Source organism: Phyllobates terribilis, unplaced genomic scaffold (genome assembly GCF_046119375.1).
Source record: "Phyllobates terribilis strain yellow unplaced genomic scaffold, ASM4611937v1 Scaffold_200__1_contigs__length_3551848, whole genome shotgun sequence".
Taxonomy (NCBI): Eukaryota; Metazoa; Chordata; class Amphibia; order Anura; family Dendrobatidae; genus Phyllobates; species Phyllobates terribilis.
Genome location: NW_027362960.1, coordinates 2,438,812 through 2,462,163, shown reverse-complemented (window position 1 = coordinate 2,462,163; position 23,352 = coordinate 2,438,812). Strand labels below are relative to the sequence as shown.

The 23,352-nt window shown below is 44.8% G+C and overlaps 1 protein-coding gene and 1 pseudogene across 1 annotated transcript; both read right to left on the bottom strand.

The window, feature by feature from the left end:
• Positions 1-23,352, bottom strand: part of LOC141213641 (uncharacterized) — a 72,490-nt pseudogene that overhangs the window by 45,375 nt on the left and 3,763 nt on the right.
• Positions 19,911-21,522, bottom strand: LOC141213636 (uncharacterized). Its single transcript, XM_073665250.1, has one exon. It carries the CDS (start codon positions 21,520-21,522, stop codon positions 20,809-20,811), a length of 714 nt encoding a protein of 237 aa, XP_073521351.1. The 3' UTR covers positions 19,911-20,808.

Here is a 23,352-nt window from a genome sequence, read left to right as displayed (position 1 = left end):
GCATGCTATTCCATCCGGTTTGCGTTTAGTTGGACCATCATTTATTTTTCAACAGGACAATGACCCCAAACACACCTCCAGGCTGTGTAAGGGCTATTTGACCAAGGAGGAGAGTGATGGGCTGCTACGCCAGATGACCTGGCCTCCACAGTCGCCAGACCTGAACCCAATCGAGATGGTTTGGGGTGAGCTGGATCTCAGAGTGAAGGCAAAAGGGCCAACAAGTGCTAAGCATCTCTGGGAACTCCTTCAAGATTGTTGGAAGACCATTTCCGGTGACTACCACTTGAAGCTCATCAAGAGAATGCCAAGAGCGTGCAAAGCAGTCATCAAAGCAAAAGGTGGCTACTTTGAAGAACCTAGAATATAAGACATATTTTCAGTTGTTTCACACTTTTTTGTTAAGTATATAATTCCACATGTGTTATTTCATAGTTTTGATGCTTTCAGTGCGAATGTACAATTTTCATAGTCAAGAAAATACAGAAAAATCTTTAAATGAGAAGGTGTGTCCAAACTTTTGGTCTGTACTGTAAGTTCGCTCCAAATTCAGTCATTTGTTGTGAGCGTGGAAGATATTGTCCTCCATTTAAAATGGGCAAGGGACGGGGAACTGGACATGATGGTGATGAAGGTACATTCAGAGGCCGAGGCCGTGGGCAAGCTGAAATTGTTCCACAACAAACTACCCACATCTTCTCGTTCGACCTTCCTGTCCCAATTAATAGGGGACCGCAGAACACCACTATTGAACAGAGAGCGGTGTGAAAAGGTTATTGGTTGCATAGCAGATAATGCTTCCAGTCACTTAGCCACCACCACCACCTTGTCTTCCACACGGTCAAGTGTCAATAGCTGTGAGTCTGGACTGCATATTCCTCACCCTGAACCTCCTTCGTCCCACCATTCAGAGTGCCCAGAGACAACTGATCCCACGCTTGGACACTCCGAAGAGCTGTTCACTTTCCCATTTATAGATTCGGGCCTCTCGCCCGATCCAATTGAAGCGGGGCAAGAGGAGATGTAGCAATGCCCAAATATTTGAGCAGCCACAGTCACACGAAGGCGACGGTGGGAAAGTATCACAAGAGGTGGACGATGATAAGACACAATTGCCAGAAAGTCAGGAGGAGGACCAGAGTGCGTAAGTGGAAGACGAGGTGGTGGATGATACAGTAACTGACCCAACCTGGCAGGAAGACATGCAGAGCGAGGACAGCAGCACACAGGGGTAGGGAGGCAGAGCACCCCAACAGGCAGGAAGAAGCAGTGTGTTGGCCGCAGAAAAAGGCAGGCAACCATTCCCCGTAACACCAACACGAAGGAAGTTGCCAGTACAACTGTTAGGTCTTCCCGAGTCTGGTTGTTTTTTAAAGACTCTGCCGATAACCCCAAAAATGCCATTTGCACCACCTACCAGGCCAGCATCAGCAGGGGTGGCAAAACGACCAGCCTGACCACCACCAGCATGATCAGGCACATGGCAGCAAAGCACCCGACTTTGTGGGCCGAACCCCAGGGTCCAGGAACAGTGTCTGCGGGTGGCACCATTGCTTCTTCCGCTGTTGTACATGAAAGCCAATCCCCTGTCCATGGTGCATGCGAAGATGCTTCCTGCCCTGCACCTGTCGTTGCACACTCTCAAGTAGCAGCATCAGGGAGCACATCCTTGTCCCAGCGCAGCGTTCAGTTGTCCATACCCCAGTCCTTGGAATGCAAGCGCAAATACGCAACCAACGCCCCACAGGCCACAGTACTAAATTTCCACATTTCACGACTGCCTGCACTCGAAATATCGTGGAGACGGAAGCATTCCGCAACCTGATGGCGGCGGCCGTCCCTTGTACTCTGTCCCCAGCCACCACTATTTCTCCTGGTGTGCCGTCCCCGCATTACACAAGCACGTGTCCCAAAACATTAGCTGTGCCCTCAACAACTCAGTTACCGGGAAAGTCCACCTAGCCATGGACATGCTGAAGAGTTGTGGACAGCTCTGAAAGAGCAGGCAGATCTGTTGCTCACACCGCTGAATCTACAGCCAGGCATGGTCGTGTGTGACAATGGCCGGAACCTAGTGGCGGCTCTGAGGCGAGGCGAGCTCACGCATGTACCATGCCTGGCCCATGTGCTTAACCTCGTTGTTCAGCGGTTTCTCAAATCCTATCCGGAGCTGCCAGATCTGCTTGGTAAAGTACGCCGCCTATATGCCCATTTTAGAAAGTCACCTACAGCTTCCGCCGCCCTTGTCGTGTTTCAGCAGTGTTTGTAGGTTCCGGCTCACAGACGGATATGTCATGTCCCCACTTGTTGGAACTCTACACTGCAGATGTTGGGAAGGATTTGTGAGCAGAAGATGGCAGTTGTTGAGTACCAGCATCAACAAGGCCGTCGGTATTCAGTTCAGACTCCACACATAAGACCTCAGGAGTGGACATGGATGTCAGACATATATATCATCCTCCAAAACTTTGAGGACTCCACCAAGATGGTGAGTGGCGATGACGCCATAATTAGGGTCACCATCCCGCTTCTCTGTCTTCTGAAATTCTCTCTGCTCACAATCAAAGAGGATGCATTGCAGGCGGAGCACGATGAGATGGAGCAAGGAACCATACAGGGTGATTACACACAACCCAGCCTCATCTCATCCCAACGTGGATTGGGTGACAATGAGGAAGAGGAGGAGGAGGAAGAACAGGATCTAGTTTCATGCGCTGTAGACGGTACTACCTGCACAACTGTCATACCGTCTGTTCAGTGTGGATGGCCAGAGGACAGAGGAGGAGGAGAGCATGGTCAGTCATCCTCTTGATGAGGACACGGAAGTCTTGCCTGTTAGCAGTCTGGCACGCATAGCTGAGTTTATGTTACGCTGCCTTTCCCAAAATTTTGTGTGACAGTCATTACTGGTTGGTGACACTTCTAGACCCACGCTACAAGGAGAACTTCATATGTCTTATTCCTGTGGCGGACAGGTCTACAAAAATGGGGCAGTACCAGAAGGCCCTTGTTGCGGAACTATTAAAAAAATTCCCATCTGAAAACGCTGGCGGCAGAGGTCACAGTTTGTTGTACAACCAAGGAGTACAGGCGAGAGAGGCACAAATGCAATCCAGCAGAGGCAGGTGAACACTGTCAAAGTTCTGGGACAGTTTTCTGAGACCCTCCCATCGCACAGGCCCTGAGGTGCGGGGTACTCTCACAAGGAGTGCAAAGTTTGGTAAGATGCTGAGGGAGTACTTTGCCAACCGTACCAACGTACTCCGTGATTCCTCTGTGCCTTTTAATTATTGGTTATTCAAGCTGGATACGTGGAATGAACTGGCTCTCTATGCCTTGGAGGTTCTGGGCTGCCTTGCCGCGAGCGTTTTTATCAGAGCGGATTTTTAGTGCCGCTGATGGAATTATAACTGATAAGCGCATCTGCCTATCAACTGAAAATGCTGACAGGCTGACTCTTATAAAAATGAACAAGGGCTGGATTGGGCCAGACTTCTCAACACCACCGAATGTTAGCAGCGTAACATAAACTCAAATCCAGTGTCTTTTTTTGGGAGGTGTATTCCCATGCACCTCTTCACACCCACACATGGGTATACGCTTCCTGATTTTGGCTATTTGCTCTTGTCCTCCTCCTTATCCTAATCCTCATCCTCCACCACCATATCACCAGAGTGACCGTGGTCCATAATGCAACACCCACATAATTTTTTTAAAGGGTGTTTATGATGCCCTTAAAAAAAAATATATATACAGTATGTTCATGTATACCCCCCAGGGGTAAATGCTTGTCAGCCCATACACTTAGTGCATGGGCATTACAAGTATAGGAGACCCACTCCTTTCTAATGGGAACATTTTTTTATGAGGCCCTCTAAGTCTCTTCCAAGGGGAATTGGAGTGTCTCCCAATTTTTGGCAGCCCTTGCATTCACTGCATAGGCCAACACTATGGGAGACCCTCTCTTTTCTAATGGGAATTTGTCGTTACTGTGGCCCTGCTCTATGTGTCTTTAAATTCTTAATGGTGTTTTTCTTGTTTTTCTTAAATTTGGTCAGCCGTTGGACTCACTGCATACCCTATAACTGTATGACAGACCCTCTCCTTTCTAATGGGAACATGTCGTACTTGTTACTGTGGCCCTGCTCTATGTGTCTTTAAATTCTTAGTGGGGCTTTTCCCAAATTTTGGCAGCCCTTCCAAGGGCCCTGGCAGCCCTTGGGAATTACCACTATAGGAGACCCGCTCCTTTATAATGGGAACATTTTTTTTACCTCCTCTAGGTCTCTTCAAAGGAGTATTGAGTTGTGTCCAAATTTTTGTCAGCCCTTGCAGTCACTGCATACGCAATAACAGTATAGGAGACCCAATTGTTAATAATGGGAACAACAAAGCATAGCCGGCTGATGGATCGCTAGCGAGGGCCGACTGCTGGCCTTTTAAGAATAGTAAGGGCCGTCTGATGGGCCTATAAAAATAGGCTTTATGACTTTCAGGGTCCCTCCATCATAAATAAAACAGGATGTGTCTGATGATGTGTCACACACCACATGGCCAGATAAGGTTGTAAAATGTTAAAATGACATTTCCCGGTGAATGCATTTGTCTTAAAAAATAACGTAAAAAAGCCCCAAAACAATAGGATCTTTCTTTAGTATAAAAAACAGCGTCGCCAATTTAACCTCAATGTAATCACATTGTTCAGCTCCTGCACCTCCTCCTCCATCTCCGAAATGACCACATCAGTCACAAGCTGGCAGCACTGCCTTGGCCAAGCGGCAACAGGCTGTGCTGAATATAACATGCTTAATGGTTAGGTGAGAAACCGCCCAGCGCTGCAGAGTTGTTGAAAGCTGTAACACAACAGCCTGATCTGTGGCTCTCACTGCTGAACATACAGCCAGGCATGGTCATGTGTGACAATGGGCGGAACATGTTGACAGAGAAATGACAGCCAGAGTAGATACGGTTTCCCTCTATGCCGGTCCTTTCACTGAGTTAAAGAATATGGCTGTGGTGAAATACAACTCCCACTGAGAAGCTGTTTCAGGTTGAAAAACATTGTGCCCACCAGAGGATTTGATGCTGAGGGCTCACCTTTCTCCCCCGCTCAAGAGCCCCATAGCAGCTGCAAAGTTAGCGCTATCATGAACTCTCCTGAGGTAGAAGCCAGGACACACCAGAGGATTCTGGCTGGCTGCATACTTGCGCTTGCATTCCAAGTAACAGAAAACTAAGCAGATGGTGGTCTCTATCATCATCATGGCCTCACCTCAGCACTATGAACTTTCCTGAAGGAGAAGCCAGGGCCCACTGAAGGAGTCTCCGGTTTTCTGGTGGGCCCATCCATCCCTGCCGTGAAGCAGCCCTGGCTAAGAAAAGTGTGGGGGAAGGTTCCCGGACACTCTATGGCTGCTTTTTCAATGTGGATCGGACGTGCTTATGCATGTTATTTCTCAAACCGCATTGCAGATCAGGCCATTGCCCAACTCTGTAGTCATGAAATTAAATGCGCAAAGAAAGATGTTTGTGTGTCAAAGCACCACCGACAAGTGCGAGTTGATGTTGGACGTGCTGCCATTGCTTCTGCAACAAGCTGCATTAGAGGACTTCCTGGGAGAAATGACACCCAGAGTAGATACGGTTTCCCTCTATGCCAGTCCTTTCACCGAGCTAAATACAACACAGCAAAAAAAGCCGTGGACTGGCTCCGTACCGTTCCTGGCCACATTCACCTGTCCATGTGTTTTGTGGTTAGGTTGTTAAGTGCACTACTGGGGAGGGCATGGGTAATGTTGTGGAACCCATGCTTGTGGAAAGCGGAGACGATACTAGGAGGAATAGTGGCGGCTGGGGACCGAGTATGGACACCCGGCTGCCGCCGGCATGAGGTTATGAAAAGCTTCCGCCTCCACGAGCCTAAAAGGCCACATTTCAAGTGAAAGCAGCTTTAGAGGACGTCCTGGGAGAAATGACAGCTGGGTAGATATGGTTTCCCAAGTCCTTTCACCAAGCTAAAGAATATGGCTGTGGTGAAATACAACTCAGCAAAAAAAGCTGTGGACTGGCTCCGTACCGTCCCTGGCCACATTCACCTGTCCACGTGTTTGTGGTTAGGTGGTCCTTCCCAGTAAGTGCACTGGGGAGGGCAATTTTAATGTTGTGGGACCGGTGCTTGTGGAAGGCGGAGACGATACCGGGAGAAATAGTGGCGGCTGGGGACCGAGTATGGACACCCGGCCGCCACCGTCATGAGGTTATGAAAAGCTTCCGCCTCCATGAACCCAAAAGGCCACATTTCAAGTGAAAGCAGCTTTAGTGGACTTCCTGGGAGAAATGACAGCTGGGTAGATATGGTTTCCCAAGTCCTTTCACCAAGTTACAGAATATGGCTGTGGTGAAATACAACTCAGAAAAAAAAGTTGTGGACTGGCACCGTACCGTCCCTGGCCACATTTACCTGTCCATGTGTTCCTTCCCAGTAAGTGCACTGGGGTAATGTTGTGGGACCCGTGCTTGTGGAAGGCAAAGATGATACCAGGAAAAATAGTGGTGGCTGGGGACCGAGTATGAATACTCATAAAATTGTGGACAGCTTCCACCTCCACGAGCCTAAAAGGCCACATTTCAAGTGCAAGCAGCTGTCAAAAATTTGGCAGTATAGTATTGCAACCTGTGGGAGGGTGGGTGGCTGGCTGCATACTTGCGCTTGCATTCCAAGGAATGGGGTAGGGACAACTGAACGCTGCACTGGGACAAGGACGTGGACTGTGATTGTTGCAAGTCTGCAATGACAGGTGCATGGCGGGAGGTATCTTCGCATGCGCCAAGGATCACTTATGATGCGCACACTTTTAGGCAGTGACCTGGGAGTCAGAAATGCTTCCAGAGGTCTTCCCCATGCTGTTCTCGTGTCTTTTCAGCACTGTATGCATGAGTCTGATGATGTGTCACACACCACATGGCCAGATAAGGTTGTAAAATGTTAAAATTATATTTCCCAGTGAATGCTTTTGTCTTGGTTGAAAGCAATGCAAAAGTGCAAAAACATATCAAAAGCACTACGTGTGAACATAGCCCAAGGTGTGGAGGAGTATTTTTGGTTTTGGTTATTTATTTTGCCTTATATACAAGTCATTACCCTGGAAAGGATGTTCCTTAACATATTTCCCAGGAAAATCCATTTTGGTTTTGTTTTTGTATGTTTTATTGTGAGTCCATAAAACTGGCGTAATACTCTAACAACATTGTTGACAGCAGTGACCTGGGAGTCAGAAATGTTTCCAGGGGTCTTCCCTATGCTGTTCCCATGTCATTTGAGCACTGTTCCCGTCGATTTGGGCAATTTTTAGACCCTCTGCAGACTGCCGGGGGGAGCCACCTGGAAAATACTCGAGTTTCCCATAGACTTACATTGTTCTTGTTGCTCGTGTCAAGCACCCGAGTATTCCAATTTGCTCGACCCGAGCAACGAGTACCCGAGCATTTTAGTGCTCGCTCATCACTACTGGTTAAGTATGAAGAATATTTAGGTTTAAGAGTCCTCAGTGGTTGATACCTTTTAATGGCTAACTGAAAAGATGGTAACAAATTGCAAGCATAGTATAACAGAATATGAAGAGTCACATATTTATACCCAGCAAGACACAGAAATAATGCAATAGATGAGACAAATGACGTAAAGCAGAAGTATTACTATAGGAGAGGGATAAACAGTTGTGGCCATAAATATTAGAATAGTTCATAGATAAGGAGTGTGAAAGTTTTATTATCTTGTGATTGAGGTCTGGTCCAGGGTTGTGATGACCCCACAAGTCTGAGGAGCACATTCCTTAATTGATGTAGAATGACATAAATCAATGCAACACATTCATTCCAGCTCTGAAGGTGTCAAAGGTCATGATGACTCTATATTCCCAAACTTTTCTGTCTCTCTGAGATTTGAAATTACCTTTTAATACGAGTAATTTCATGTCCTTGATGCTAAGTTCTAAGTTTTTGCCCTGTCTCCCCTACAGACCCACAGCTGGATATTTGGTACATATAATTAAGCACACCACATTAGATGTGATGCAGCTGAAAAGTACCTGGGATCTTGTGGTCCTGATGTGAGTTGGGTATCTTCATCTTGTCTGTGGTCATTATAAATGGACAGGTTTTACATTTTTTCTGGTTGCAGGGAAAGGTTCCTGTAGCTGGTGGAGATGACAGGGAGCTTCTGACAATGATGCTTCTTAGATTTGGGGGCTGCCTGAAACACAGAAGTGGGGGGTCTGGAAATATGGATTGTAATCAGGCATCTTTTTGTAGTAAATGTTGTAGTTTCCGTGCAGCTCCCCTTAGCGCCTCCAGATTTAGGATTGTAGGTGACTACTAGAGGCACCCGGTTGCTTTCTTGTTTGGTTTTGTAATGTAGGAGATGATTCCTTGATATTGTGTTGGCTCTTGTAATCTGGTTCTCAACTGTTCTTGGATGGTAGCCCTGATTCAAAAAGGTCTTTCTGAGGCCATCAAGGTGTTTGTCTCTATCCATAGGGTTGGAACATATCTGGTTGTATCTGATGGCTTGGCTGTAGACAATAGAGTTTTTTATGTGTTTTGGATGGAAACTGTCCCATTTAAGGTATAATGGACAGTCGGTTGGCTTCCGGTACAGGGATGTCTCTATTTCATTGTTCTGTAGCTTGATGGCGGTGTCCAAAAAGTTAATTTCAGTGCAGGAGTAGTTGAGTGTTAGATTGATGGTGGGATGAAATTGATTAAAGTGTTCATGGTGCTGTTCCTCGGATTCCGTCCAGATGATTAAAATATTGTCAATGTAACCATAGTAGGCCAGAGGCTTGGCCATGAAGAGATTTGTGTACTGTGGAACCATTTTACTTCCCATCGCTGTACCATTTTCCTGTAGATATATGTTGTTATCAAATTCAAATAATTGTGGGTGAGGATGAATTTTGTAGGTTTCACCACAAAATAAGCATCAATTCCTGTATTTACCATGAAGATTTTGCAGGCATTTAATCCCTCCTGGTGTGGGATATTAGAGTACAAAGATTCCACATTCATGGTAGCCAAGATGGTTCCTTCTGGAAGAGGACCTATTGCTGCTAGTTTATTCAGGTCCGTTGTGTCCTGAATGTAGCTGGGTGTATTATTTAACAGGGGTTTAAGAACACCCTCTACGCATCCAGAAACTTGCTCATTAACGGTGCCCACACCACCCACATAGATGACGGAAGTGGTGGGACACATAGATAAGGTGACAAATATTACATGCAGTGCAGAGGAACAGCGATGGGCACCAGGATGGCGCCCGCTTATGCAAATTTGGTGATGAGAATCATGGAGGAGGACCTTATCTATGTGTCCCACCACTTCCGTCATGTATGTGGGTGGTGGAGATACATAGATGATGTCCTCCTCCTATGGTCCGATTCCTTGGAGGAACTGTTGGATTTTCATGTCTTTCTTAATGATCTGATTGAGGGCATTGGGTTTACTTTGGTGCATTCGGATAGAGAGATACAATTTATTAATGTATTGATTAAATATAATAATAGATTGAGTACAGAACTATTTGTTAAGCCTACGGATAGAAATAATTTATTGAAATATGATAGTCACCATCCACGCAAAATGGTTGAGTCGCTTCCCTATAGCCAGATGTTGAGAGTTAGGAGGTTGTAAGTGAGGATAGTATGTTGGAGGCTTCTTTGGATTCAATGATTGATAAATTTAAGGTGAGGAATTACCCATGCAAACTCCTAGATAAATGGAAGGATAAAGTGAAGGGAGTGGACCGCAATTGCCTGCTGAATAAACCAGTGAAAAAACATGGAAATTTGAATAGAATACCGATGGTAACGTCTTTTTGTGAGGAAAGTAAGATGGTGGCTAATATTGTTAAACGCCATTGGTCAATGCTAAATAAATGTCTACCCGAAATCAAAGAATTTCAATTGCCTGCCCTGATGTCTTACAAACATGCCAAAAACATCAAGGATAGGTTGATTCGGGCAGATATTGGCTCCCGAAGGGAGACAGTTCAGAGTACATTAACAGGACAACGGAGGACAGGTTGTTTCCCTTGCCTTAATTGTATTAATTGTTCATTTTTGCAGAAAGGTAATCAGTTTCAGCTTTCCAATGATGGGGAGACTTACTCTATAAATCACTTTCTAACATGCTCATCAAATTATGTTATTTATCTATTGCAGTGCCACTGTAATCTTTTTTACGTTGGGGAGACTACACTAGATTTTAGAATTAGACTCAATCAGCATAGATATACGATTCGGAAAAAAAAAGACTTGACCTACCTGTTCCAAAACATTTTACTGAGATCCAACACTCAGAGAAACATTTGAAATGTAGAATTATTGATCACATACCACCCTTGAGACGGGGTGGAGATAGGGTCCGTTTATTGAAAATCAGAGAATTGTAATGGATTAAGAGACTTAGAACTTTAAACCTAATGGATTAAATGTTGATTATAAGTTGAATGTAACTGTTTAGGGATGCTTGCTTGCCCATTTCCTCCTTGTGATTGTTTCTTAGTCATACATGATGTGGTTATTTTTTAGAATTCTTATTAATACCTATATTTTTTTCCTTATTTTTCTTTATAGATCTACCACCACTGTCTTATGTTTGAGAACATGATTCATCCCTATCAAAATTGATTGTTTTAATCTAAAATTGCGCAATGTTTTGTATACGAATATGATGATAAAAGATATGAATTGGGCTCCATGTGATAAATCCTTTATTTACAATATACTGAGGGGTTGCTACACAATTATCTATGGGAGTATATGGACCAGTAGTTCGCCTGTGTTATGGGGGGTTGAGACTGGTGCCCTTATGGGTACCTGTCTCCCATCCCAGTAAGGCCACTGGGTTGCCATCCCCAGCTAATGAGGGGCGTTCCCATGCCTCTCAGGCATAAATATCAGTAACTCCTACCTTTAAATGAGTGTAAGACTCTGTCACAATGAGCACTGTAGTGCTGTGTCCCCTACAGCTGTATAATGTATATATATGCGTATTGCGCTCTGATGTAGCAAGATGTGGGCGAGCTGCCCTTAATAAACATGGATGCCCAGGCTATGAGTCTGCCTTTAACCGCAGAGTGGGACGTGTCTGCGCCTTCTCGCGTATGCGTGGTCAGTTTTGTATGGGTTTCTATCACGGCGCCGGCATTTCCGGTCTTTGGAACGCAACTGCGCTCCAGAACCATTATATTCCTTCCGGACATGCGCAATAGAGATAGCGGGGACGCCGAGATTTCGGCGCTTCTCATGTTTACATTATGGGGTGAGTCATGTGGCTTTTTAAATATGTACAGCTGGTGATCAATTACTAGTGGAAATGGTTTTTATAATGATGATCTGAACTTTTTTTGTCTCTTTAGCACTTATGCACTTTATATATTGCACATATTATATGAATCATGATAAATGATGTATTGATGGTATTTGTATCATGTCTAAAATGTATATGCTATATTAATTACTACTAATCAATTTGTGTGATTAAGCAGGCTTAAATACTCTGCACATTGTACTTTCACATTGCTTGAGAAAGGTCCACATCTTTGGACCGAAAACGTTGCTACAGCCACATGGGCTATTAAAAGACAATTTTTTCATCATCCGTTTGTGTGCTGCCTCCATTCTCTTTTTGGATATCTATCTATCCATCCATATATCCATCTAGATATCTATCTATATATCTATCCATCCATATATCTATCTATTATCTATCAGTCTATCGGTAGATGGATAGTTATATAGATAGATACGCAATAGATATATAGATGATAGATAGACTGCTAGATAGATAATAGATTAATAGATAAATGGATAATAGATACATAGTTTACAGGGGGACCCCAGAAAAAAAATTGAGGTAGGCTCCCCCTGTAAAATCTAACCAGTAAAGGCTAAACAGACAGCTGTGGGCTGATATTAATAGCCAGGGAAGGGGCGATGGATACTAGCCCCCTTCGAGGCTAATAACATCATCTCTCAGCTGCCCCAGAAAAGGTACATCCATAAGATGCGCCAAATCTGGCGCTTAGCCTCCCCTGTTCCCACTGCCGTGTAGCGGTGGCAAGTGGGGTAATAGGGTTGGCGTTCATGCCAGCCTTGTATTGGCAGTAAAGTGGTACCTCGGCACTCCTATGTATGGTGCACAAGTAGGTTCCAATCCCTTGTAAACTGTAGAAAAAGACTTTTCACTCGTAGTGAATCAAAGAATATTATGAATATATTTATTTAAAGTGCTGCAATCCAACAAGTGAAGACGTTTCAGTCAAGAGACCTTCATCAGTACAACAGATTGCACAAAATAAACCGTATAAACTAACGCTGTGGATAAGCAGTGAGCACTGCAATGGCGGGAACGTGCTTCAGCAGCGTTGCAGCTTCCAGCTCACCAACTGGTGTGCGATGTCACCACTAGTGTTGAGCGAGTATGTTCTGTTCCGAGTATGCTCGGGCCGAGCTCTGAGTATTTACAACTGCTCGGTGATGTGTTTGAAGCGCTTCCGTGCGCATGATTTGCAACTGTTTGACAGCTTTATTACATGTGAGGAATGTGTAAGAAATAGATATTCCTCACATGTAGTAAAACTGTCAAACAGTTGCAAATCATGCACACGGGAGCGATTCAAACACATCACCGAGCAACTGTAAATATTCGGATCTCGGCCCGAGCATACTTGGCGAAAGGGTTAATAGAACATACTCGCTCAACACTAGTCACCACGCATTGGAACTCAACCTTGCATATATGGAGAAGGATTTGTGAGCCGCAGAGGGCAGTTGCTGAGCACCAGCTTCAACACGCCTGTCGATATTCAGGTCAGCCTCCGCACATAAGAGCTGATGAGTGAACATGGATGTCTGACATGTGTGCCATCCTCCAAAACTTTGAGGACTCCACCAAGATGGTGAGCGGCGATGATGCCATAATTAGCATCACCATCCCGCTTCTCTGTCTACTGAAACACTCGCTGCTCACAATTAAAAAGGAGGCATTGCAGGCGGAGCATGATGAGATGGAGCAAGGAACTGTGCAGGGTGATGCCACACAACCAGCCTCATCTCAATGCAGATTGGGTGATAATGAGGAGGAAAAGGAGGAGGAACAAGAACTGGTTTCTTGCGCTACAGATGGTAATACCCACACAACATTCATATAGTCTGTTCAGCGTGGATGGCCTGAGGAGAGGGAGAACGAGGAGGAGGACCAGGAGGAGGAGGAGAACATGGTCAGGACAGTGAAGTCTTGCCTGTTGGCAGTCTGGCACACATGGCTGAGTTTATGTTCCGCTGCCTTTCCCTTGACCCTTTACGTTGTATGCATTTTGGATGACAGTAATTACAGGTTGGCCACACTTCAAGACCCATGCTACAAGGAGAACTTTCTAACTCTCCTTCCTGTGGCGGAGAGGTGTAATAAAATGTTGCAGTACTAAAAGGCCCTTGTTGAGGAATTATTAAAAAAATTCCTATCTGAAAATGATGGGGGCAAAGGTCACAGAACGTTGGACATCCAAGGAGTACAAGAGAGAGAGACACAAATCCAATCCAGCAGAGGCAGGGGAACAATGTCAAAGGGGTGGGACAGTTTTATCAGACCCTCCCAGCGCCCAGGTCCTGATGCGCGGGGTACTCTGACAAAGGAGGGAACATTTTTGGAAGATGCTGAAGGAGTACCTTGCCGACCGTACCAACCTACTCCGTGATTCCTCTGTGCCTTATAATTATTGGGTATCCAAGCTGGACACGTGGCATGAACTGGCTCTCTACGCCTTGGAGGTCTTGGCCTGCCCTGCCGCTAACGTTTTGTCAGACCGGGTTTTTAGTGCCGCCGGGGGCATTATAACTGGTAGGCGCATCTGTTTGTCAACTGAAAATGCTGACAGGCTACCTCTTATAAAAATGAACAAAAGCTGGATTGGGCCGGACTTCTCAACACCACCGGATGATAGCAACGGAACATAAACTCAAATCCAGTGTTTTTTTTGGGGTCTACTCCCATGCACCTCTACACACCCAGACATGGGTATTCGCTTCCTGATTTTGTCCATTTTCTGTTGCCCTCCTCCTTCTCCACCACCATATCACCAGGTTGAACGTGATGCAACACCCACATAATTTTTCTTAAGGGTGTTGTTTATGATGCCCATAGGAACAATTTTTTTAATGAAGACCTCCTCTACGTCTCTTTAAAGGGGTATTTGAGTGCATCCAATTTTTGGCAGCCCTTGCAGTCACAGCATTGGCATTACCACTATAGCAGACCCACTCCTTAATAATGGGAACAACAAAGCATAGCCGGCTGATGGCCCTCTCACAATAGTGAAACACGACTGCGGGCCCTCTAACAATAGTAAAGGCCGGCTGAAGGCCTTGTAAAAATAGGCTTTGTGAATTTCACAATCCCTCCTTCATAAATGAAACAGGATGTGTCTGATCATGTCTCACACACAACATGACCAGATAAGGTAGTAAAATGTTAAAATTACATTTACCGGTGAATATATTTTTCACCGTTGAAGGCAAAAAGTGAAAAACGCATCAAAAACAGTACATGTAAACGTAGCCCAAGGTATCGAGGAGCATTTTAGTTTTTGGTTATTTACACCGCGTGCAGAATTATTAGGCAAATGCGTATTTTGATCACTTTGATACTTTTTATACATGTTATCCTACTCCAAGCTGCATAGGCTTGAGAGCCAACTACAAATTAAGTAAATCTGGTGATGTGCATCTCTGTAATGAGGAGGGGTGTTGTCTAATGACATCAACACCTTATATAAGGTGTGCTTAATTATTAGGCAACTTCCTTTCCTTTGGCAAAATGGGTCAGAAAAGAGATTTGACAGGCTCTGAAAAGTTAAAAATTGTGAGATATCTTGCAGAGGGATGCAGCAGTCTTGAAATTTCCAAACTTTTGAAGCGTGATCACCGAACAATCAAGCGTTTCATGGCAAATAGCCAATAGGGTCGCAAGAAGCGTGTTGGCCAAAAAATAAATAACTGCCCATGAATTGAGGAAAATCAAGCGTGAAGCTGCCAAGATGCCATTCGCCACCAGTTTTGCCATATTTCAGAGCTGCAACGTTACTGGAGTATCAAAAAGCACAAGGTGTGTGATACCCAGGGACATGGCCAAGGTAAAGAAGGCTGAAAAACGACCACCTTTGAACAAGAAACATAAGATAAAACATCAAGAATGGGCCAAGAAATATCTTAAGACTGATTTTTCAAAGGTTTTATGGACTGATGAAATGAGAGTGAATCTTGATGGGCCAGATGGATGGGCCAGAGGCTGGATCAATAAAGGGCAGAGAGCTCCACTCCGACTCAGACGCCAGCAAGGTGGAGGTGGGGTACTGGTATGGGCTGGTATCATCAAAGATGAACTTGTGGGACATTTTCAGGTTGAGGATGGAGTGAAGCTCAACTCCCAGACCTACTGCCAGTTTCTGGAAGACAACTTCTTCAAGCAGTGGTACAGGAAGAAGTCGGTATCGTTCAAGAAAAACATAATTTTCATGCAGGACAATGCTCCATCACATGCATCCAACTACTCCACAGCGTGGCTGGCCAGTAAAGGTCTAAAAGAAGAAAAAATAATGACATGGCCCCCTTGTTCACCTGATCTGAACCCCATAGAGAACCTGTGGTCCATCATAAAATGTGAAATCTACAGGGAGGGAAAACAGTACACCTCTCGGAACAGTGTCTGGGAGGCTGTGGTGGCTGCTGCACGCAATGTTGATCGAAAACAGATCAAGCAACTGACAGAATCTATGGATGGAAGGCTGTTGAGTGTCATCATAAAGAAAGGTGGCTATATTGATCACTAATTTTTTTGTTTTTTGCATGTCAGAAATGTTTATTTCTAAATTTTGTGCACTGGTATTGGTTTACCTGATGAAAATAAACAAGTGAGATGGGATTATATTTGGTTTTTATTAAGTTGCCTAATAATTCTGCACAGTAATAGTTACCTGCACAAACAGATATCCTCCTAAGATAGCCAAATCTAAAAAAAAAAAACCACTCCAACTTCCAAAAATATTAAGCTTGGATATTTATGAGTCTTTTGGGTTGATTGAGAACATAGTTGTTGATCAATAATAAAAATAATCCTCTAAAATACAACTTGCCTAATAATTCTGCACACAGTGTATTTTGCCTTATATACAAGTCATTACCCTAGAAAGAATGTTCCTTTACATTTTTTCCAGGAAAATCCATTTTGGCTTAATTTTTGTATGTTTTATTGTGAGTCTGTAAAAGTGGCATAATACTCTGACAACACTGTTAACAGCAGTGGCCCGGGAGTCAGAGATGCTCATGCTGTTCCCATATCATTTGAGCACTGTTCCCATCGATTTGTCCAATTTTTAGGCCCCCTCCAGACCTCTGGGGGAGGGGGGGGATCTGCCGGAAAAATACTCAAGTTACATTGACTTACATTGGGCTCGTTGCTCGGGTCCAGGGCCGGCTCCAGGTTTTTCTGGGCCCCGGGCGAAAGAGTCTCAGTGGGCCCTTTTAACACATACACGATTCATGATGCACAGATACGGCGGAGAAATTATATATATATATATATATATATATATATATATATATATATACACACACAGTGCCTACAAGTAGTATTCAACCCCCTGCAGATTTAGCTGGTTGACACATGCGGAATTAACTTGGCATTGTGACATTTGTACTGTAGATCAGCCTGGAAGTGGGAAATGCACTGCAGCAAATTTTTTTTTTTTTTTTTTTTTTTAAAAGTTAATTCAGAGTGTCATTTATTATTCAACCCCTCAAACCACAAGAATTCTGTTTGGTCCCCCAAAAGTATTAAGAAGAAGTTCAGGCACCAAGAATAATGAGCTTCACATGTGTGGATTAAAGATCTCTTTTGCCAGCCTTTTCTGACTATTTAAGACCCTCCCCAAACTTGTGAACAGCACTCAGACATGGTCAACATGGGAAAGACAAAGGAGCATTCCAAGGCCATCAGAGACAAGATCGTGGAGGGTCACAAGGCTGGCAAGGGGTACAAAACCCTTTCCAAGGAGTTGGGCCTACCTGTCTCCACTGTTGGAAGCATCATCCGTAAGTGGAAGGCTTATGGAACTACTGTTAGCCTTCCACGGCCAGGACAGCCTTTAAAAGTGTCCTCCCGTGCCAAGGCCAGGCTTGTCCGAAGAGTCAAGGCTAACCCAAGGACAACAAGGAAGGAGCTCCGGGAAGATCTCATGGCAGTGGGGACATTGGTTTCAGTCAATACCTTAAGTAACGTACTCCACCGCAATGGTCTCCGTTCCAGACGAGCCCGTAAGGTACCTTTACTTTCAAAGCGTCATGTCAAGGCTCGTCTACAGTTTGCTCATGATCACTTGGAGGACTCTGAGACAGACTGGTTCAAGGTTCTATGGTCTGATGAGACCAAGATCGAGATCTTTGGTGCCAACCACACACGTGACGTTTGGAGACTGGATGGCACTGCATACGACCCCAAGAATACCATCCCTACAGTCAAGCATGGTGGTGGCAGCATCATGCTGTGGGGCTGTTTCTCTGCCAAGGGGCCTGGCCATGGGAAGGTGGATAGCACGGCCTACCTGGAGATTTTGGCCAAGAACCTCCGCTCCTCCATCAAGGATCTTAAGATGGGTCGTAATTTCATCTTCCAACAAGACAACGACCCAAAGCACACAGCCAAGAAAACCAAGGCCTGGTTCAAGAGGGAAAAAGTCAAGGTGTTGGAGTGGCCTAGTCAGTCTCCTGACCTTAACCCAATTGAAAACTTGTGGAAGGAGCTCAAGAATAAAGTCCACATGAGACACCCAAAGAACCTAGATAATTTGGAGAAGATCTGCATGGAGGAGTGGGCCAAGATAACTCCACAGACCTGTGCCGGCCTGATCAGGTCTTAAAAAGACAATTATTAGCTGTAATTGCAAACAAGGGTTATTCCACAAAATATTAAACATAGGGGTTGTATAATAATTGACCCACACTTTTATGTTTAAAATTTAATAAAATTCAACTGAGCAACATAACTTTTTGGTTTGTAAGATTTATGCTTCTGTTCATAAAACCTACTCTTGTTTGCAGTTTGAAGGCTCTAACTTATTTGCATCTTATCAAACCAGCTAAATCTGCAGGGGGTTGAATACTACTTGTAGGCACTGTATATATATATTATATATATATATATATATATATATATATTTATATATATATATATATTTATATATATAGTACACAGGGCCCAGCCTGCCACCTCATCCTTCACATATGCAGACATGCGCACGCACACACGGTACGCAGACGCGCACGCACACACGGTACGCAGACGCGCAGACGTGCACGCACGGTACGCAGACACGCACGCACGGTACGCAGACATGCACGCACGCACGGTACGCAGACATGCACACACGGTACGCAGACAGGTACGCAGACACGCGCACACACGGTACGCAGACACGCGCACACACGGTACGCAGACACGCGCACACGGTACGCAGACACGCGCACACACGGTACGCAGACACGCGCACACACACATGCACACACGGTATGCAGACACGCGCACAAACACACGGTACGCAGACACACGCACGCACACACGGTACACAGATATGTACACATACAGACAAACACATTTTTACACAAATTCTTAAAGACATATATAAAACAGACAAATATATATACACAGTCATACACACTGACATTCACATAGATGCACTCACACAGACCCATTACAAGTATTTTTAATATGGGGATTGGGGAAGCCTCACTCACCTGTCCCCGGTCCAGTGTCCTGTCCAGCAGCTCCTCAGGTATGGGGCAGTGCAGGGCCCCCGGCGTGTCACAGACTTCATGGCCCTGGACCATCAGAGGGGCCCACTTGCGGTCGGGTCCGGGCCGCTCCCCCCCCATCTGTGCAGGACCTCCGCTCCGACGGTGTTTGATGGCACTCCCCCAGACATGGCTGCGCGCTGTGCGACTGTGTCTGCTAGTAATGACGCCGCAGGGGCGACACACAAGCAAAATTAAAGGTGCAGTGCCGTCGACCCTGCCGTGTCATTACTAGCAGACACAGCCTGACAGCGCGCGGCCATTTCTGGGACTGGGGGAGTGCCGGCAATCAAGCAGCGCCTGCGTCACTGAACAGGTGCCGAAGATGCGGCCATGGCCCCGACAGTGAGTGGGCGGGTGGGTGTGTGGGCCCGGCCCCGACAGTGAGTGGGCGGGTGGGTGTGTGGGCCCGGCCCCCACAGTGAGTGGGCGGGCGGGTGTGTGAGCCTGGCCCCCACAGTGAGTGGGCGGGCAGGTGTGTGAGCCCGGCCCCGACAGTGAGTGGGCGGGTGGGTGTGTGGGCCCGGCCCCGACAGTGAGTGGGCGGGTGGGTGTCTGAGCCCGGCCCCGACAGTGAGTGGGCGGCTGGGCCCCTCTGATTTTCCAGGGCCCCGGCACTTGCCCGGGTACGCCGGGTGCTGACGCCGGCCCTGCTCGGGTCGAGCGCCCAAGCATTATGATTTGCCCGACCCGAGCAATGAGCACCTGACCATTTTATTGCTCGCTCATCAATAGGTTCTATACATCCCAACCCCCCTTCTTTTTTAATCCTCTTGTTCATTCACTCTTCTCCGTGGCACGCCAACATCAATTTTGATACTTTGTTTCTGTGACTTCTAGTCCGACTTACTTACTGATATTTTTACATCATGCTATATTTATTTTTGGATGAAACTTATCACTACAAACGTGCATTTTATTATGATTTTGTCAACTTCATTCATCTTATAAACAATATGTAATTATATATTTTGAAATTTTTATAATTTCTTCTTAAATTATTTACAATGTTAAACTGCCCAAGATGAACTTTCACATATCATGTGTTCTTTTTTGGCTCCACATTTTTTCAAATTCACCAGTGTATATACTGTATATGGCTGAGTTCTGTCACTTGGCATATGTTTATTTGTCCTGAGGAGCTAGTATGCTACTTCAAAACGCTTAGACAATAAAAAAATATATATATTATTCTAGTGTGGAACTGATTTACTGTTATCTACTAGCAGCACGGATTTTCCACTTTTCTTTCCTTTCCACATACTACTGGTTTGGGCCAGATCCTGGACCATCTGGGTCAAATTTGCCACGTGATCACAGAGTGTACGAACTGGATCCATTGGTGGGAAAAAAAAAGTATCGGCCAGACGCAATGTCACTCATGGACAGGCAGTGAGGCACGGTAGTCAAACATTCTAAGGTCAGATACCAAGAAAGCACATAGAAAACTAAAGTGAAAAGGCAAAGGTGAAGTCAAGTCATGATCTGAGGTCAGAATACCAGGAAGATAGTGGATCAGAGCAAATAGGCTAGACAAAGAAATTGTCAGAACTACGTTCAAGGTCAGACAGCAAAGGATAAACAATCAGAGCATAGAAATACAAGACAAACCACTGAGCAGATGGTAAGTCTGGCAGAGGTCTGAGAATGACAGCTCAGCTAAGTAACTGGGTAATCACCTGGAACAGGGAACACCTGAAAGGAGCTCAGCACCTCTCAGACTCAGATTGGACAGCTGAGCTGTCCATCAAAGCACCGACAGCTGAGCACACCCCTGCACCAGAATGGATGACTGAGGTGTCAGTCACAGCGTCCAAGACACTCTGAGCAGAGGAATCGTGACACTCTGATGTTTATTAAGCTGATGTTTATTAAGAGTTGATTATAGTGTAAAACATTTTCCACATTAAGAACATGAAAATGGCTTCTCTCCTGCGTGACTGCTCTGGTGACTAAGAAGAGAGGATCTCTTCACAAAAGATTTTCCACATTCTGAACAGGAAAAAGGCTTCTCCCCTGTGTGAGTTCTATGGTGGTTAACCAAACCTGATTTCTGGTTAAAACATTTCCCACATTCTGAACAGGAAAAAGGCTTCTCCCCTGTGTGGGTTCTCTGGTGCTTAATCAAATCTGATTTCTGGTTAAAACATTTCCCACATTCTGAACATGAATACGGCTTCTCCCCTGTGTGAGTTCTTTGGTGTAAAATAAGATTCCATTTATGGTTAAAATATTTCCCACATTCTGAACAGGAAAAAGTCTTCTCCCCTGTGTGGTTTCTCTGGTGACTAACAAAAACAGATTTCCGGTTAAAACATTTCCCACATTCTGAACAAGAAAATGGCTTCTCTCCTGTGTGAATTCTCTGGTGAATAACAAGATCTGATTTCTGTTTAAAACATTTCCCACATTCTGAACAGGAAAAAGGCTTCTCCCATGTGTGACTTCTCTGGTGACTAACTAAATATGATTTCCATAAAAAACATTTTCCACATTCTGAACAAGAAAATGGCTTCGCAACTGTGTGGGTTCTCAGGTGACTAACAAGATCTGATTTCTGGTTAAGACTTTTCCTACACTTGGAAAAAGAAAATCTATTCTCTTCTGTGTATTTTTTCATGTTTAAGAAAAGATTTTTCAAGGGGAAAACTATTTCCATATTCTGAATGTGATAATGGCTTCTTTGCTTTAGGAGCAGTTAGTTTTTTAATGCTTATTCTGTGACTTTGATTTTCCTTAGTAGTTGGTAATGAATCAGAAGACAGGACCTGTTTCATAGGATCAGATGACAGATCTTTGCTGTGAAGGGATGATGGTATATCTGGAATAATGGCATTCACTTCAATTGTATCCTGTGTGATCTCAAGATCATCTGATTTAAAAATTGAAGATGTCAGCTGTCCCTCTGATCTCCTGGTACAGTCATCTGCCAAGAATAAAACCAATTATTACTTTTGAATAAAATATCCTTGAGTTTTATATTTTTGAGCATTTCTACTTAAACTGTCTGTAAAAATTGCAAGTTATGTAGAAAACTGAATTATTCACCAAGACAATGACAGTTCACAGTCTAATAAAACCTCATAGCATGAACCAGTAGAGCGTGGTGTTCAACTGTTTGTTCATTCTGCCTCCCAAATATGGAATAAAAAGTCATTAAACAATATTATGTAGGCGAAAATAATACCAATAAAAACTTCTACTCATTTCACAAAAAAGAAAGTCCCCACTCAGATTCATCATCTGTCAGTGGAAAAACAGAGGTTTCCACATTATTAGTGGCTCAAAGGCTCTTGAAAAGCAACATGGTTTCCATAAACCAATCCAGCAAAATCCGCTCTCCCAAAGTCAGATCTCCCCTCACTTCTGAGCCTTGCAGTGTGTCCAAACCACATTTATCATCCATGTATTTGGCATTACTATAGTGAGAAGAACCCACTTAATTTACGGTGTGTGTCTCCTGGAGCACAATCTGGGCACAATGTGTTGGGTAATAAAATGGCAAATGTGCAATTTTCACTCTCTAACATCCACTGCGTGCTAATTTACAGAAAGAGAATGTGGAGTCAAAATAGTCACTACTCCTATAGATTAATTCACTGATGGTTACAATTTCCAAAATGGAGTCACTTTATGGGGATTTCTACTGCTCTGATTTTCTGACATTTTGTCATATTAGGGCTTCTGTAAATGGTGTGTCCCATCTCCTTTGGGAACTACTCCTGCAACGTCTGCTTCTGTAACCAGGAGCCGCCTTATTCATTCTGCAGGCGGCGATGGTGATTGAAGAGACGTCGGAACCAGAAGCCCTGGGCGGTGCAGGCTCTGGTCAAGGTGCCTGGGACCTGTAGTACCATCCAGTCTGGCAGTATGGGTGTGTGCTGTCCAGCTGGAGTAATCTGCTCCCTGCTTCAGCCAATTTGGAAAGCACAGCACCCTACTAAAGCTGGAAGCATATTGCCGGAATCTGCCAGATCCAGCCTTGCTCTCCTCTGGTTCAGTCCTCTGTGCTCAGCTCCCGACTTGTGTGTTTGCTTCCTATTGTGACCCCGGCCCGTTTACTGACTACTCTTGTGTCTTCTGATTTTGTATTTTCTCTGCCCTCCTGGTTCTGACCCGGCTACCAGACTATTCTTCTTCCCATCTCACAGCACAGAACAACCTGTAAAGTTAGACCTTGGGCATTTGGAAGAGACAATGGAGACCTTCTTTTAAAGACTACCAGGGAGTTGCAGACTCACATAAGTGAGGCAGGACAATCCCACCCCAAATTATACAAAACGAGAAACTGTAAACAAATAGAATAAAAAAAAATATGCTACATCTCCAATAAGAACGTATGTATGAGGGGAGAGCTCCAACACTAAATGGGAGTTAAACTCATTTATGGTGGACCATTGGAGCTACTATGAGTCCTGACTATAAGAGTAGAGAAACTATTAGCGCCTCC